The sequence below is a fragment of the Pseudopipra pipra genome, chromosome 3, assembly GCF_036250125.1.
Source record: "Pseudopipra pipra isolate bDixPip1 chromosome 3, bDixPip1.hap1, whole genome shotgun sequence".
NCBI lineage: Eukaryota > Metazoa > Chordata > Aves > Passeriformes > Pipridae > Pseudopipra > Pseudopipra pipra.
In genome coordinates, this window is record NC_087551.1 from 50,257,443 (window position 1) to 50,275,573 (window position 18,131).

Genomic DNA, 18,131 nt, shown 5'->3' on the forward strand with positions numbered 1-18,131 from the left:
CACGGCAGAGAGGGGAACTGGGCAGGATATGAGAGACCTTTCTGGAGCACACCTGTGGGCAGGAAGGGAAGGATATTAACTTTCCTTTCTCCTTATGAGTCAAAATTACAATCCAGAAGGGCTGTGATACTTGCTATGGTTAGATTTGTTTTCCTTATATGATTTGTCATGCAAAATCACAGCCACTGTATTTTAAATGAAGCCTGCCAAGCTTAGCAGTACTTCGGTGTCCACTGAGTGTGGTGCTAGCCCAAAACATTAAGGCTACTGGAATGATTTTCCTGGACATATGCCTCTCCCTCCTTCTAATTTTTTAATCTAGTACGGTACTGATACCTAGGGGAATGATGGATCAGGTGTAATGTGGAGAGTTCAGACTTTTATCAGAATAAAGCAATTCATTGCTCCTAACTGCTTTCTACTGATAGAATTAAACAGACTTAACTCCATCTGGTTTGTGTTAGGCATATTAGTGTGCCATTCTTGCTGTGATGTGATACTCGTAAGACTGGGAGCTGACAGCTAAGCCTCTAAAAGAATAAATAACAATTTCTGACTGTATAGGATAGAGTATATGGTCTAAATACTGTCTATTTTAAAGCCATAAGGATAAGTACTGTCTGTATCACTTTCAAAGTCAGGAATATTTTCTGTAGTTGTTTAACTGGCAGACGATGCTGAAACACGATCCTTTTGGAATATACAGAAGTCTGATGTGCAAATGCACATGATGGATCTTGCTCTCTTGTAGTATGCCTGTACATACTAGGACTGTCTGAGACAGAGCAACAGCCTGTCTGTCAGATCAGCTGGTGGGTTGAGTGTGTGGGTCCCCATCCTGCCTCACAGTAGAGACTTTCTGAAGCAGCTGCCAGCATGTCTGCTCTCTGTTGGAGAGCAGTTGATGGCTCCTTTGGCTGATTCAGGTGATGTAGAGAAACCCACTCCAAAGGACCATGCTACCAGAAATAATAATATTATGTAAGTAATTCTTAGGGAAAATATTTTAAAAATGAAGTTCAGGTGAGAAGTAAAAGAAATGATGTTTTAGAAGGAAAATGTAGCGAGGACAATAAGATAAAATTGTTTCAGGATGGATATTGATGAGTTGATGGGATGGAGCATTGCAATGACTTAGTTGCAATGCAACTAAGGGTTGCATTTCCAATCAAAGGCTATGATGTGAAACTTCGCATGTTTCAATTTGATGACCTCCACCAAGGGGGAAGAGGGAAAGAGCTAAAAGAAGATGCAATCACTGCTAATAGTGTGTTGCATTGTAATGTGATTGTGTTAAGAGTTTTAGTGCTTTTGCCAGTCACCTCTAGTGGCTAGCTGGAAATTTTATTTCTCCCTTTCCCTGCAGCCTCTATGCATACAATGGCTTGCTTATTTATTTCTCTGATGCTTTGATGTTCCAATTTAGACTTGATATACTGGGCAGGGTGTTGTTAGTGATGTTGAGAAACCTTATATATTTTGTTCATGCATGCAGAGTTAATTGTCAGGTCTCTTGAGCAGGAAGCCATTACCCTGAGGTCACCGATCAGGAACCCATGAAGTCTGGTGTCCATTTACTCTGTGGAGCATGATCCCCTTTCCAAGGCAACCTGATCTCTCCCTCTTTCATATAGTTTAAAATTGATATCAAAGTGCTCGAGATTGTTTTTGGTATAGATCTGCTGGATTAAATGCCTTTGATGTGGAAGACAGCAGTTGTGATAGTCTGGTTATGATAGTGCATGTTGGCTTTTCTAGTTTATTTTGATGCATATTTCAATTTTTCGTTATTAAATGCTTTGTTGAAACCCTTGTGTCACTTTTGTATGACACTGTGGTGAGATGGTACACACTACTTTGGGACAGAAAGATTGTCATCTTTTGCCTAATGACCCAGGTGTTTGAAGTTTGTGCTTTTCACACAGAAAGAGTATGTCCTGCTGAAGGCCATCTCCCTAAACCATCAGTAAAGAAAGGAGAAAGATGAGCTTCTCTGTGGCCCACTTTAACCCGGAGCTAGGATTCTGCTCTGAGTATCCCTTTAGAAGAAGATCTCTCTTGAACTTGGAGTGCTCTCCAAGTTGGTTAATCCTGCCTGGTTTGTAGATGTGGGGAACTCTTATTAACTGTACACCTACATATAACTGATGGTGTGATAGGAGGATATGCTCATATGCACAGTGCATCTGCCATAACTCGGCAAAACTAGATTGACCACATATGTGTCAATTGTTTCCATCTCCAGTTTAGAGATTTGCAGAGAACAACTGCAGGAGCTTCATAGCCACACTGTGAGTGCGACGCACTGGGGAATCATATCAGGATTGTTGCCCTTCTGCCTAGTGCTGCCCTCAAGGTGCACAATGACCGTTTTCCAAGATTTCCAAATGCTACACACCTCGTCAGAGCTTCTGTGATATGTCACAAAAATTTCAGGAAATTGACCAGATTTATTTCTTCCCAGTAGCTGTACAGAGGTCCAGCACAACATGCTTCTAGAAAGCAGTCTTTCATGGTTGCTTGAGTTATTGTCTAGACAACAGCAGATAGAACTGCAAACAAAAACTGTATTCCAACATGCCAAATCTCAAATAATTTGTAATTTTGTAACAGCAATTGTAACACAAATGAAATACTGCACTCATAGCTGGGCTTCAAAACCCTTGTAAGACTTGAGTTTATGCTTGTTCTAAAACTCTCATACTCTTGTTGCAGTTGGTTTTGTAAAATACCCCTGTTCTGCAGGACATTGACATCATTAAAATAGAGGAACCCTGTGATATATAGAAGGAGGGCGTGGTTCTATTTGAGGTAAGAGCAGGGAATATTTTAGCATGCCATATTCCTTGGATGTCTTGCAAAAATGGCACCTTGTGAAAGTCTGAAAATGAATAAATACTATAATTGCAAGACCATAGAAGATGGTAGCTATTGTAAACTGCCATGGATTTGTTTTGATTCTCTCATGTCCATTTGTTTTTTAAAGCAACTGCTCCTGGAGTCAAGATCTTTCTTTCCTTATCTCCGTTTCTTAAAATCAAAGGTTCTGTGTCTCAGATAAATTAAAGGCTGAGGGGAAGACTGTCACAGCCATGCATTATGCTATTCTGATGAAAGCTGCTGCCTCCACAAAAGGGATGATATCATGGCTCAGGAAGCAGCTCTTGGACCACCACAATTTATAATCTAGTTTCTGTTACTGGTACTGCAGGGCTGAAAAGTGTGGATATTCAGGACCTGCTTCTGTAAGTGGTGTAGTCATCATTGCACAGGAGCAATGACCTTGGTTGGCAGGGAAGGGCAAGGCAAGTGGGAGTGATGCCTCTTGCACCTATTTGATCTTAATCTATTGCTGCCCAAGACACAAGAAGGAGGTTTTAGACTTTGTGCTGCAAAGGTGTTGGTTCATTTGGGTTTTTTCCTTAATATGCATCCATCTATAAAAAAGACAAAGTACAGCAGAGAGCGTGCATGAGGACCCCAGAATACTTAACTTCTGAGATCAAGTGTGCCTTGTTCAGATATTACTATTGTAAGTGGTTCAACATGAATTTCAGAGGGTCACTAAGTAAATTATCCCTGACTAATTAAACCAGTTTTGAGTTACGCAAGCCATCTCAAGTACTGAGAGACTTCACTGACGTGCCTGTATCCTCATACTTCATAGGCTTATACTCATGTACAATTTAAAGGTCAATTAGAAGAGGTTTTATACTTGGCTTTGGTCTTTCATTATTTCTCATTAGTAGTCAGTAATGAGATGCATTACATAATATGCATCCTACAAGAGGGTCAATAAAATTGTGCACATTTCTACATGATTGGTGGTTTCTTTACTACTTTCTCTCAGCATAATTCTCTTTTATTTTTTCTGCCTGTGCTCCCCACCTCCTTTTCTCTCTTCTGTGTGTGCTGTTCACCACTCCAGCAAAAGCTGCAGTAACACAATGCTTTAAAAAGTCTTGTCCCTTTCTTTGTGTAGCAGTTGATGAGAAAGGAAGTATTTTGACCAGCTTTTCTCTCCAGTGCTAGTAAAGTATGCAATCTTAGCTTTGAGGACAGAAAAGGAGCATTTCTGAGAACATGGAGAGAAGATGAAGAGTGCAGTCACCCCACTTTTCCTCTATGCCTTCTCCAGATATTATTTTTAGCCCTGTTAGCAAATGGTATCATTTGTTGCTCCAGCCCTTCCATGCCACCAGTGCTGCGCGATCAGTGTCAGCCTTGTCAGCCGTAGGGCTGGTAAGGAGACTGAGGGGAGACCCTGGGGCTAAACTGGGAGCCTGGAGGGGAGCACAAGTTCTAGGCCAGGCTCTGAGATGCATTTGGGTGGTGCAGGGCATGTAACATACAACCTGGCAGCAAGCAGGGCTGGAGGGATGTTGGATAATCTATTGACTGCTCATGGTGTGAGCTCTCAAAACCCATTTAAATACATCACTTCCTCCCCCTCCCCCCAACCTATGCAGGTACTTCCAATAAATGGCAGCTTGAAATAGTAGCTTTTCAAGAATCTAACCATTTTGAGGTTTAGGAATGAGCACTAAGAGGAAAGGATTTTCTTGCTGCTGATCACAGCAGAAGCTGGGAGTGAGGTGTGAGGTGGTGGACAGGCCCTTGGTCAGCATTCTCCCACTGAGCTCTGCTGCTCCTTCCATCCACGGGCACTGGGTTTTGGCCACTGTTATTTAATATGCCTTCCCCAACCATTGCGTGTGTGCGCGCATGTATGGGCACTTAGCATTCTCCAAGAAGGATGCAGGAGCATCCCTGCTGCTGTCTGTAATTAGCAGTTATTTAATTTGACTATTAGGGGGTAGGCGAGAAGGGGGTAGTACCAGGAAGCATGAGGCACCGAGGAGGGGAGGCAGCGTTCGCACAGTCCCTCCCCAGGGGCGATCGGTGACGGATCATCTCTCCTCAGGAGAACGATGCGGTCCTGGTACGCAAACTAAAAACCTGAACTACCCAGGCGCCCCTTACCCTGCCTACCCTGCCGCGGGGCTGACACCACTTCCCGGCGGCTCTTCCTCCAGTGTTCAGAAAACGCTGCTGGCTCGGCCACCGGAGCTCCCGGTAGGCAGGTGAAGCGCCGGCACGGGGGGAGCCCGGGAAGCAGCAACAAGCGCTACCCCGGCTACCACACGTGTCCCGAGACCGGCTCCCGGCTTTTGGGGTGGGCGAAGCCGCGGAGACCCCGCCGGGGCGGCGCTGGGGTCCTTTGTTGCCGCCCCGGGGCGGCCACATGCGACGGGGTGCGGGAGGAGGAGCTTTGCACCGCCCTGGCACCGCCGGCCGCCCTGTCGCTGGGTCGAAAGTTTGAGGGACGGCGGCGACGGGGCCGTCCCACGGTGTCCCGGGGCGGGCCGGGCCGGAGCGGGGCGGGGGAGGCATGGCGGGGCGGGGCGGGCCGGCCGCGGCGGCGGCGGGGAGCCGGCGCTAATCCGACGGCCGGGCCGGGGCATGGAGGGGGAGCGGGAGGACGGCCCCGCCGCCCCGGCGGAGAGCGGCACGTCGGAGGTGTTCGCCCAGCTGTGGGCGGACGTGATGGGCATCCTGGTGAGTGCGGACGGGACGGGAGCTGGGAGCGGGGCGGCCGCGGGGCAGCCTGCCGCGGGACGGCGGGGCCAAGGGGTGCCCGCCTGGTCTCCCCAGCACCTGCTCCGGAGTTGGCCCCAGCTGGAGCGTGCCCTCGTTCCAGCGTGCGGACGCGTACGTCCCAGAAAAACTGACTCCACGGCTAAAGCCAAGTGTTGCGTCGGTGACCATCGCCGTGTTGGAGTAGAGCTGTCAGGGCTGTCGCGCTAGAAGGGGCGGATCGGCCGCTCCGAGCATCGCCAAGGAGCGGGGTCCGGGAAGGGGCTGCCCACCGGCGGGGACACACCCGGGAGCGCCGGTTCAGCCGGATCAATGGGCGCATTGTCCTGGGTTGCTCCGGCGAGCTGCCGAATTCGGTGCAGTTTGGGCTGAAGGCGGTGTCGCTGCAGCCTTTGCATCCCACGCACGTGTTTCGGAGGGAAGTCTCACGCGTGGGGGGCACTCCCGCGAGTCCCCCGGGCACGGCCGCCCATCCCGCAGCGCTGCCCGGGGTCCCGCGGCATTCCCGGGCGCCGGCTTTGGAGCTCTTAGTCCCGGTAGTTTTTGTAGAGGCGAGTTGCTCGGTTACGGCCCGCGGAGTTTCTGCGCCGGTGATCTTCTGAGGAGGGGACTAATCCTCGTAATTCACTGGTTACAGACAAAAGAGATGGCCCCAGTAACGAGGGCTCAGGGAACTACGTTTAATGGGCACGTAGCGTACCGACAGGACGGACTGGATGGCAAACAGTAAAAATACAGGAAGAGTCAATCCTTTATTTCTACTTGCAGCGAGAGAATAATATTTACTTTAGGTGCAAGATGATAATTACCGCAGAGGACTGCCACTCGGCAGAAAAACAAATACTAATGTTATATACGTACTGGAGCTGGCAGCTTTCCAGGGATACAGGAATGTGGTAATCAACAGTGGAGTGCCTGTTTATTCATTTTAAAAGCAAATGAATAGGCTTGATGCACGTTAGGTTCTGTTGTTAACATTTAACTAGCAGACATTCAAGAATATTATGAGAAATACTTTTTGGGAAACTGCTGTGGATCATAATGAATAGTAAACCTGTAGGATCTAATTCAAGTGTTATAGAATTGAACAGAGAATTTAATTAGCATTTTATGCTGCATTTCTTTTTACCACATGGACTTTATTGTTAATATTCAAAGTCAGATTAAAAAACCTGCCTCATTCCTTTTCTTCATAGAAATTCTCCATTTAATCGCACCCAACTGCATACACTTTTTCACTGTTAATGATTTTAATCTAAGAATGCAAGCAGAGTCAGTTCTGCCAGTTTGTAGGGAGCACACAGTTGGTACTTTATGAACAGTCTCTTTCTCTCTTTTTCTGGCAGGTCTCAGAACTGCATTTAGTAAAAGCAAAGTGCTATTGGATGCCCGGGAAGGAGTGTTTGAGGAGGCCAGACCAACAGTCTAGCATGCTGAAGCTCAGCACAGAAAAAGATCTGATTCTCACACAACTAATAATTTGAATAGGTTTCTTTTGGCTATACAGGCTAGTTTGCTTCCTGAGAAAACAGAGCTATTTAATTTTTATTTATCTTCTAATAAAACTATGCTGAAGTCATTTGTCTTAGAGTTGGTCAGTTTTACAGAAAGGCATCATCTTGTGACTGCAAAGTTGCTGGCTTATATTAGTTGCAAACATCACCCAGCACTATTCTCTCTTTTTTCGTTGGTGTTTTATGTTGCAACACAACTAAAAATATGGAAAGACACCTTTGTATTAGGTCTCATAAAATAACTTATTAGAGGGAAGACAGAAGCTCTTCTCACTGCAGGTTGTCAACCTTCTACAGATTTAGGTTTTTAAAGAGTTTCTGGTCTTTGGGGCTGTAAAATAAGGTCTTAGTATGAACTGAATATAAACTTCTTTGGTGCTCTGTCACTGTTTGAAGGCAAGGAAGAAGTAGCTCCAGTGCCATTTTCACTGCTCATCTTTGTAGTACTTAGAACTTAGTCCCTTTCAAGCCTGGGCTGCAAAAAGCAAGCAGTAAAGTAGACTTGTGGCTTCCAACTGGAAGTCTGTAGATGGTTGGTTGTGGTCCACGAGGCCTCATCAGAGACCTGTATAGCTGGCTTACTTCTTTTGCGTTGTCAATTATGTGAGAGTATGGGTCTTAAATTCCTGGGATTTATAGCAGTTCACGATCCAAACTGTCTAGGGAGCACGAAGGTAGACATTCACTGGGAATGGCTCTATGAGTGAAGAAGTAGGTGTAGTGATAGGTTGGCTAGGTTGGTCCTGCAACAGCTTGAATGCTACCAAAGAAATGCATTAGCAGGGCGAGAGAGGCAGGAGAGGCAGACAAGATCTGCTCTTGTGAGACCCCATCTGGAGTACTGCATCCAGCTCTGAGGTCCTCAGCACAGGAAGGACACTGACCTGTTAGAGCAAGTTCAAGATAGCTGGGATGGATGGAGCACCTCTCCTGTGAGAAAAGACTAAGAGAATTGGGATGGTTCCATCTGGAGAAGAGAATGCTTTGGGGTGACCTAATTGCAGCCTTTCAGTCCCTGCAGGGAGCCTACAAGAAAGGTGGAGAGAGACTTTTCACAATGGCATATAGTGACAGGACACAGAGGTATGGCTTTAAACTGTCAGAGAGTAGGTTTAGATTAGGTATTAGGAAGAAATTCTTTACTATGAGTGCTTAGGCACTGGCGCAAGTTGCCCAAAGAAGCTGTGGATGCCCCATCCCTGGAAGTCCTCAAGGCCAGATTGGATGGAGGGCTCTGAGCAACTTGGTCTAGTGAAAGGTGTCCCTGCCCACGGCAGAGGGGTTGGAACTAGGTGGTCTTTCAAGTTCCTTCCAACACAAACCATTCTATGATTCCGTGGTCTTGGGAGGGAAAACTAGAATGAAATGAAGAAAGGTGATCATCAAAAGTTTGTTGATTAAATGAAAGAGAAAATTGCATTCTTAAGCCATGATTGTAGGGTGATGCAGATTAGAAAGGATCTCAGGCAGCATCTAGCCTGTCCTCAAGCTGAAGCAGGCAGAGCTCTGAGGCCCGGTGAGGTTGCTTGGGGCTTTATCCAGTTGTGTCTTGAAAAACCTCTGGGGACTGAAACTGCACAGCCTCTCTGTGCAGCCTGTTCCACCACTTTGCTGTCCTTATGGTGAAAAAGATGTTCTTCATAAAAGTGATGAAATGCCTGATTCTGCCCTCCTCATACTGAGTAGTTAGAGCAGTGGGGAAGGTGTCACCTTCCTCCTGCTGGTCTTGCTGAAAGGCTTGTGGACCATGGCGGTATCTGCCCTAGGTGCTGGATTAGGGGAAGAGGCCATGGATATCAGCCCAGCTGATATTCACTACTGAAGTGACTTAAAATACCAGTTGAGCCCCTCTCACTCAGCGGATAAATATATTTCATTCTTTGTGTATTTTTAATTGGCTTCCTTAAAATAGGACCTCATTAGCAGGAACCTGTGATGGCAGATCCTAGGTCCTGAGGGGAAGCAAATAGCTGTCAAGTGCTGCTTGTAAGCAGCATATTTTATGGACTTTGAAGTCAAATAATAACTCTTTACACTTGACAAATACTGAGTGTACTTGCAGCTGTATATGATCTTGCTGAAGTAAATGTGGCTTTTCCCTTTTGCACTTTTCTAATGTGATATTCCATAGGTGCAGCTGTGATATAGGTACCTCAAAGCTATTTGTGCTGTTAATGGAGCTCATTAGATAACAAAATTATACCTAAAAGCTTTTGGTTAGTCTGTAGCAAGCACATGTTGGAATCTATTGGATAATTATAATTTTCAGTGATTCAAAGCAACAGTGGATGGTGGAAGTGTATTAAGGGTTTAGAAAGAGGTGAATTGTGAGTAGTAATATAGAAATTCTCTGCATCACCAAAAACTCAACCCCACAAAAAGGGATATTTTGTCATAGAATCATGTATTGATGTGGTGATAGCAAACGCTTTGTTGTTAAGAGTCTGAAGGTTTTTGTGATCAAATCTGTGATCAAATCGTAACATGAAGTGAAAATCATGAACTTTATTCTTTTAAAGATGTGCTTTCAAAATATAGGCTATTGACCTTAATACCGGAAAGATACTCCAGGGCCTCTCTTGTTTATGGGAAGTTCTTCCTTCTCACAGAGGAGGAAATAGCTGGGTCAAATCCTGACATTAATGCAAGCACTGGCAAAACTCTGATCAATTTTAATAGAGCAGGAATGTCACTGAAGGAAGCATCTTATTTTTGGGGGGAGCTTTTGTCTTCAATGGCCAAGATGCCAAAGATAGAGCAGAACTTGAAAGAGATGCTATGAAATTAGAAGTCATTCCAGTTTTTTATTTCAAAGTGATAGTTTCTTGTTTCAAACAACTGAATCAATTAGAACAGCTGAAACAAAAAGAAAATTATTTCTTTTTTGATAATATTTTGCAGTTATGCTAAGAGAAAACCAGTGTTTTCCCACCATCTGCTGTTAGCTAAAGAGAACAGAGTATTTTGAGGACAATAAAGCTCACTTGGCTTTGTACTGGGAGCCCTGCTATTTAGATATATAATCTATCTTGCTTTCAGTGTTTCAGTGACTATTTGAATTTCTTATCAAAGTAATAAAGAAACAAACTGAAAGAGAGAAAGATGCCAGCTTATAATGCTACTAGATAACATGTAATTATATACTGGCTAACATAGTTGGGGAGGGGGAACTTGATATTAAGCCAGGGAGCCTGGATATCTAAAGAGATCAGGGAAGTAGATCCCCGACTGATAAAAGCAGTTGTAGGAGGAGTTGTGGCAGCTCACACCAGCCTAAGATTTCTTCCAGGATTGTTCTTTCTTAAACCATTATTAGGTCACTGTGACCTGTGGAAATCTCTCTACTCTATTCCTCTCCCAGTGTCTTGCCAGGTGACTCTTTCTCTGATGTCTGCTTGGCACAGAGAGGCCACTCCAGCTGAAGCCATGGGTACTCAGCATGGCTCTGTGGAAAAGCACAGGCAATCGAGTAGCTGCTCCAGGTAGAATGTGCTTTTGAAAATGAAATGTACTTGGGTTTTTTTTTCTGATTTTTATTGATGATGTGTCAGAAAAGTGGCTGCAGCACTGTGTAATTAGCTCAAAAAGCACTTCAGGACATTCCAATGCAAAACATTTTTTTCCCAACTTCTACTTTGGAGTATGTTTATAAGCATATTCCAGTTGCTACAGTAAGGCTAAACCCAGAAGGCCTGGACTCTGCTTTCAAACTGTCAGATATTGTTTTTTCTATTTTATAAAACCATGGAGTATATTTTGCTTTCAAATAAAGAAATCAAAACAGAGAGTGGCTGACTGTCAGTTTAGGTGTTAGATTCAATTTTGTAATAAAACTTAACCTGTTGCATCTCCTTTCCCTTTCCGTGCCATGTTATGCCTAGCAATGCTAATCCTTTTATGAAGAAAGACAGCTCATAGAGATAACCTTTGGTCTAGGCTTTTTCTTGCACATCAGGGCACATAAAACAGATGTCTTTGTTAGACAGTTTGGTCCCCACAGTCAAGAATGATAAGAGTTTTTGGTTCTGGTGCCTTCTTCATTCTTTCTTGAAAGCAAATTCTTTCTCTTGATGGTTTGCTTGGAAATACTCTTTTTCTTCATACTTTTTTAACCTTTTGAAAGTTAATCAACCACACTCTCTCTGTTTTTTAGGAGCAGTGGAATACTGCATTGAAAGAATTTACCTGTAATGATGCCTCCTTTCTTTTGTGGATATGAAAAAATGACAGTCTCTAAACAGAAAGAAAATGTGAAAATTGGTGTGGAAAATGACGAGGTGTTGCACATGAGCACTTAAAGGACTTTTACTACATGGAATGCAATGTATTATGCTACACATGTTGCTTACCATTTTCTATAGTCAGGTGAAAAACTCTGATATCTAGTGTATCTCAGAGCAAATGACATTTTACGGAACTAGATAATGATTAACTTATTCTGATGCTGTCTAGAAATCTGTGAAATTAATGCTGATTTCACAATGTGCAGTGCAAACAGGAGCAGAGCAGTTAAGCCCTGAGAGCTGAGTGGAGGGACCAGGGCACAGCAGAGCGGGGTCACTGCTCGACGTGGGATGGAGGGAGCCAGCAGTGCCTGGGGCAGGGGGATTTGAATCAGAACCTCTTCTTCCAGACCCAGATTGAACTGCTCCAGCTTTGGCTCTGGGCTCTGCTCCTTCAGGATTTTTTTCTCTCCAGAGGTTGTGGAGGAGAGGGTGCTCAGTGCTGGTGCACTGAGAAAGCCCTGCTTTCTGCACCTTTCCAGGTTACCCTATTGTCATTTGTAATCTATGGTTGTAGCTTCCCCTTCATGCAGCAGCACAGACTTTCTCCTTTTCCACTTGCCCTGTTGTCACAATATTAATGGTTGTAGAGAACACGTTGTGCTCAGACTTTAAGAGGTTCAGTAACACAGGATGAATAGGAATTTGTAATGACCCAGCAAAGTGATTTGTTGCAATACCTGTTTTAACATAAAGTGCTGCTAACAATTTTCCTCTTTGTAATTGCTTGATGCAGCTGATGACTAGTGAACCTGCCTCTTTGTCTGATGCCATTATTGGTGGGAGAGGAAGAGGAACATGGTTGTGACTCTGGGAATGGTGACGTGGCTTTGCAAGGATCTGGATTCTAGGTTTTTCATGAGAAAATGAACAAAAAGAAGGAACTGGGTTTAATATGTGCAAGTCTGTAACAATTAAGTTTCTACTATAAAAGCATGTTCTCAATTAAACTGTATGTAGACACATGTTGTGTGATTAGGTAAAGAGATATGAAGGGCTTTTACTTCTCCCTGACATCAAAAGACTTCAATGTTCCATTGGCAGAAAAAAATTTCAACACAGTTTGGACACAAGTGTTCACAACACAGATTTCCATTACTGGAAATAACTACTTTAAAAACAAAAGAAGCTGCCCCCACCACAGTGCAGTAGCTGTGGTGTGGGTCAAGTGTGGGCACACTGGGTCTGCTTTGATCTTCTTGAGGTGAGGGAAACATTTTTCCTGGCCTACGGTAATGGCAGACCTTTCCTGTCTACTGCCATGTTTTGAAGCACAGAGTTATAAAGTGTGGGGTTTGTTTGAACTAAGATTAGTATCATGAAATACTTAATGGTTTAAGTTTTAATGACAGCTGGATAAGCATTTTTGAGCTACATACTAGTTTTAGAGGCACACTTCCTATGAAGAGTTTGAAATTGAGAATGAGGACTGTATAACCTATCTGGAAAACGGTTTTAAGCAAGGTGTAACTGGAAAATTGAGTAGACAAGCTTAAGAATATAAGACAACAATGATTTATAAATCACACTTTCAGGCTTTTTTATGTAAAGTCATGCAATAAATTGGAGAACTGGTTTCTAATATCCATATCGCAATCTGAGTGTGATCTGGTTGGAGCGCCGTTGCAAATCTCCTCTGCTACAGACCCATTAGATTTTGCTGATTTGTCTTCTTTGTGGCCCTGCATGGACATGGGGATATGCTCTTGAGATCAGTTTGCGCTATCAGGCCTCCAGATGGAAAAAATATGGTTGTTTTTATGTGCTTAGGTAAACACACATATTGAAGCATACCAGCATGGTAATATGATTATCGAGAATATAAATACATCCTTTTATGTTTCATTATTGTCCCTGTATTTATGATGATATACAGTGATTCTTGCTCTTTGGTAACTGCCTAGTTAAATTTTATCTTGCAGTGTTCTCTACCTTCAGTATATTCTTTTTGTGGGGGAGTGTGAGAATAAAGGATATTAGGTAACTGTTTAGTATAATAATAAAAGCAATACTTTGAAAGCTTTTCAGCAAGCATGACGAGGGTTGATAGGTGGTAGTGGAAACAGTACCATGCTTGTTAAAATATTAAATTGAGAGTACATGAGCCATCTCTTGATTGTGAGATGCTCCTAACCCTCTCACCTGCAACTGAAGATGCTTTGTGCAGTGCTGATAGGTATGATGAAAACAAAAGATAAAGAGAGGAACAAAAGATAAAGGGTCTGCTTTCTGCACTGTTTACATAAAAACTTCAGGAACCTAAGGCACAAAGTTTATTTATAGTGGAGCAGTGTGTGGCCTGTGTGCTTTTAAGAAGAAAGGAAAATGCATCTTTTGTCAATCCTTCAAAAGTTCAGAAGCGTTGAGCCTCCTGGTCCTTTCAGTGCCAGCACCAGGTTGACCCTGCTCTGTGGAACCTGCTCTCTTGCTTGACTGTAACCCCAGTCTGACTCAATGGAGGAAACATGAGAGCTCATTGCACCATTGTGGCAGTGTTAGAAGTTCTTTCAGTGAGTGCACATCCACAGCTGGAGCTCAGATGAAAATACGTGCTAGAGCTGATTGCAGTGCCTTACATTGCACTTTAGAAAAAATGGCATTTCAGGCTTTTAAGGTATTTTGCTTGCCAGGATAATAACTTATCAGTCATAATATATACCTAAGAAATTATATGTAATTGCTGAAGAATCTGTGTGTTTTATGCACTTAGAACTGGGGGGATATTTCAGTGTTTGTGTTCTTCCTGTTTATTATCTCTGTTTTTCTGTATCTGTTACAGTTCTGAAACACTTTCCTTTTCTTTGTATTCTGTGCTTGCAGTCTTCCAGCAAGAGCTTCCTGCATATTGCAACTCAGCCAAAAGGGATTTTTACACCAGAAATTTCTAGTGCAATCCTAGCGATGGAGGGCAAATTGAAAATACTTTTCTATTGCTAAATTGAGGGTCATCTCTTCATCATCCATGTTAGACATGTTTCATATTGTTATCAGTATCACTGCATAGACTTAACATAGCCTTGAGTTATACAGAATAATTCTTTAATACTTTTGAGTTTTGGAGCTTTCAGTGGTTGGTCAAATTAGTGCGGTAGCTCTGAAAGCTGATGACAAATGCTTTGCATTTAAACTGCAGTTTATAATCTCTGAGAATGAAAATAAGAAAAATATTGTTTTATACATAAGTGTGTTTGTATTCATACATAATATACACCCCAACTTGCAGGTTGTGATTTCCACTCCATTATTAGGTTGCTTTCCCACTTTAGAATTCATAAATAACCATTGTAAAACAGGAAAAGGTGGGAACAGATTGCACGTTGTATGTCAGTCACAGTTCCTGTCTTTAAGTTTCCATCTTCAAGATGACCATATGTTTACACTTTAAAAACACAATGCTTCAGAGTGCATGTGGGAATATGTCATGTTTCATATAAAGGCTAGAGAGAACAGATTTCCCCGTGCAACATTTTATCAGAGGGCTAGTAAAGATACTATATTTCAGAACAAAAGACCTGGTAAGGTGAGGAAATTTTTCTTCTGAAGGTCAAGCAAGCAATCAAAAGCTCACAGACAACTGTTGCATCAGGGGTACCAAGAAATACAGCAGTTGATGGGCAGTAGAGCAGGGATGCTAGTGCCTGTGGCAGTAAGCCATGTTGGCCAGTTTCTGACCTGTTTTTCATTGGATTTACATGATGCTTTGTGTCAGGCTGAGGGCTAATTGAGCTCAGAACAGGTATTTACTTTTTGCTGGCATATAAATGTGTTTTTTCAGCACAGCAAAGACAGTGGGGGATCTCCTCCATGGAAGCTGTTTGTGTTCCTGCTTTCCCTGAGGTCACTTGCAATTTGTGCAGGCTGCTCATATGCCCTGAAAAATATTGACAGCAGAGGCAGCTCCAGGTACAATGGGGAAGGTGCACAGGTGCTGATGTCCCTGCACAGCTGGAGCACAGGTGTGGCTGCAATAGCAGGCCTCTCTCTCTTCCCCCACTCGATGTGTTTCCTTAGGTCTGCCTGTTTTCATTTCACTGGAGAAAAAGGGCTGAGTAGAGGCAGATTTCCTGCTGACAGAGCATGTTTTGAGTATTTGTACATGGCAAATTCTTTGGATATTTTTCTTTGGTTTTTTTACATACCATCCTTCTCTAAAGTTTCTCTGAGGTTATTTTACTTATAGAGGAAAGAGTAAGATGGCAAAATCGCGATGTCTTTTCTTAGTTATCTAAGTTTCTCTGTCACTTTTCCTGCTTGCATGTGAAACTTTCCACCTTGCTTTCTGTGCACTGTGCAAATAAAAATTGAAGGATGCCTATTTTTCATTATATTTTGTGATGGTTTGTCCCATTCATTGTTTGGAGAGTTTTGGAGGAAAGGTGTGTTTTATTTCTGGTTTCATCAGTGGAGACTGCTCAGTTGTAGGTAGTGCAAAAAGATTGTCAGTTCTTAAAAATTCTGTTTACCTATTTAATTACACCTACTTTTTTCCCGAGTGTTTTAGAACGAGGCAGGAAGGGGAGTCTAATCCTGTGCGATCCCTCTCCACTGTGGTGCCATGTTCTGATGTGTGACAAATTGAGGGGATACTGGGATGTTTTGCCTCAATGAGGTGTATTGTTTCTCTCTCAGCCCAAACCCAGCAATGTATTGTTTAGATTTTGTGTCAGGGAGTGAGTATTTACGTGCAGATGGATAAACTTTGTAAAACTTAAGCTCTGCATGATAGCTGTCTAAACTCAGGAAGTTAACAGAGAACATAAGGTCAAGGGCCTCATCAAAATATTGGCATGATGATAATGAAGAATAGCTTCATGCCACATATGGTGTGTCGCCATGCATAAATGAGAAGGGAAAGGGATGCTTCTGCATATCCTTGTTATCCTAGTCATGATGAGTCTCACTGGGTTTGGTCAGTGTAGAGTCTGAATTCCAAATTACCAAAAGTAGGAGGGGGAAAAAAGATGTGGATGTTCTCAGTGCTGCTTTTTCTCTCTGATGGAATGGCACTTTCTTCAAGTAATCTTTGACAAGTTACTTGTGTGTTTTAATCCTTGTCTCAAGTGTACTTAGAATACAAAAGATCGTACAAATCTTCATTTTATATCTACCAAACCTAAGAACAACTACTGCAAAACACTTGCAGATAGCTATTTTATAAACTACCATGAAAAAGAGGAAAGGGGAATGAAAAGGTATATTAGCTCCTCCCTGACCCTTCTGCCTTTCTTAGGCAGATCTGTTGCTGTAGGGGGTTGAGCAGTTTAAAAAAAAAAAATTAAAATAGAACAATTAGGGTTTTTTCTCCAGACTCATGCCTCTCTTAGAAAAATACCTCTCATATAAAACGGAAACAGAGGATGACAGGGAATGGAGGTGCAGTGACTCAGTATCCAGAATTGTATTTCTGTGGCCAGAAAAGTGAAAAGAGTCCCAGCTGAGAAGGGTAACTTGCAACTGCTCGGAAGAGGGATTTAGAAAGATCATGTGAAAGGAAGAATTGTCGCCTTCATGGCAGGAAATGGCTGAAGCACGCACCAGGACCTTGGCAGGGGAGGGTCAGCATGCAGGCTGGCTTTGTGGAGGCCCAGAGGAGGTGGCTGAATGGTGTGGATGGCAGGGAGCACACAGGAAATAAATAATGGAGATTTAAGCCTAGTCCAGAAATGATAGGGCTTATTTCAGGTGCTGAGTAGGGATATCAGAGAGCAAAGTAAGCCTCTATGTCTAGTTCATTGCACGTTGTTTTGTTTTTACTTAAAGATAAATGCAGACTGTAGGTGGGTAACCATTGATGTGCATGTGAGTCATGTAAAACTATGGCATCCAGGTATTGCCAGCAGATGCTTTGAATGGGTAATTTGTAGCAGAGGGCTGGTTAGCTAAAAGAGGCTGGGGATTAGAGTGCAATTTACTATTTTCCTAGAGCCAGTCTGATGCCCTGATTCCCTGTTCACATGTAACTCATTCTGAACCAGCCTTTGTGTATTTGGTTGTACTTCTCAAGCTTTGAAGAGATTACTGCATCTGAAAATATGTGATTTTCCTTTCCCCTTGAGAGAATCATACAGTAAAATCTGTTTCCCTTAAAGTTCTAATTCTTTGTGTATGAAGGAGCTATATTTACTATACATCCTTTGTTTTAAAACTAATAATGGTGCACACTGTGAAAAGTGGTAACATCTTTTTTTGCTACTGGTTTTGTGTTGCTTCAGATATATCCTGGTACATAGGTTGTCCTGCTGTTCTTGCTGGGTTCATGGGGTGGTGTTCCCTGAGACTGCAGTCTCTTCTTTCATCTGAGAGCAGTCTGTGAGGAAACTCCTTCCATCTGAGACTTTCTTCTTGTGTTACTGTTGCTTTTACAACTAGGTGAGATGTTTTTCTTTGGCATGACAACTGTCCCGACAAATGGTTAGTTAGCAGGTTGTTCTCCTTTTGATGTTCAAGTTGCTATGCGTAGAGAAGTTGCTTAAGTGTGGGCTTAGCTTGCTATCCAAGTCCAAGTGTCTTTATCTACAATTGTTTTCTTTCAACCTGTGGTTCAGGGCGTCTTGGGTCAGTGAGAACCAGCTACTGAGTTTTGTAGAGACACAATTTTTTTTTAAGTTCATTGACACTGGGATTCTGCCAGCTTCTGCTTTTTATGATCTCATTAGCCATATGGGGCTTTTCAAACAGTTTCGTGTCTCATCTCCTGGTGCCACACTATGATGTGCATCACTTGAGCGCTGCATTC

The 18,131-nt window shown here is 43.1% G+C and overlaps 1 protein-coding gene across 7 annotated transcripts in view; it reads left to right on the top strand.

Moving 5' to 3' along the window:
• SASH1 (SAM and SH3 domain containing 1) overlaps positions 1-18,131 on the top strand; it is a 542,727-nt gene that overhangs the window by 413,305 nt on the left and 111,291 nt on the right. For 2 of the 7 annotated variants that reach the window (XM_064649071.1, XM_064649074.1), the window contains exon 1: positions 5,414-5,559. The exons of the other annotated variants lie outside the window; for them this stretch is intronic. In XM_064649071.1, coding sequence (XP_064505141.1) covers positions 5,464-5,559 — 96 coding nt within the window. In that variant the 5' untranslated portion in view covers positions 5,414-5,463. Of the gene's footprint in view, positions 1-5,413; positions 5,560-18,131 lie in introns of those variants that run through there. 7 annotated transcript variants of the gene reach the window in all.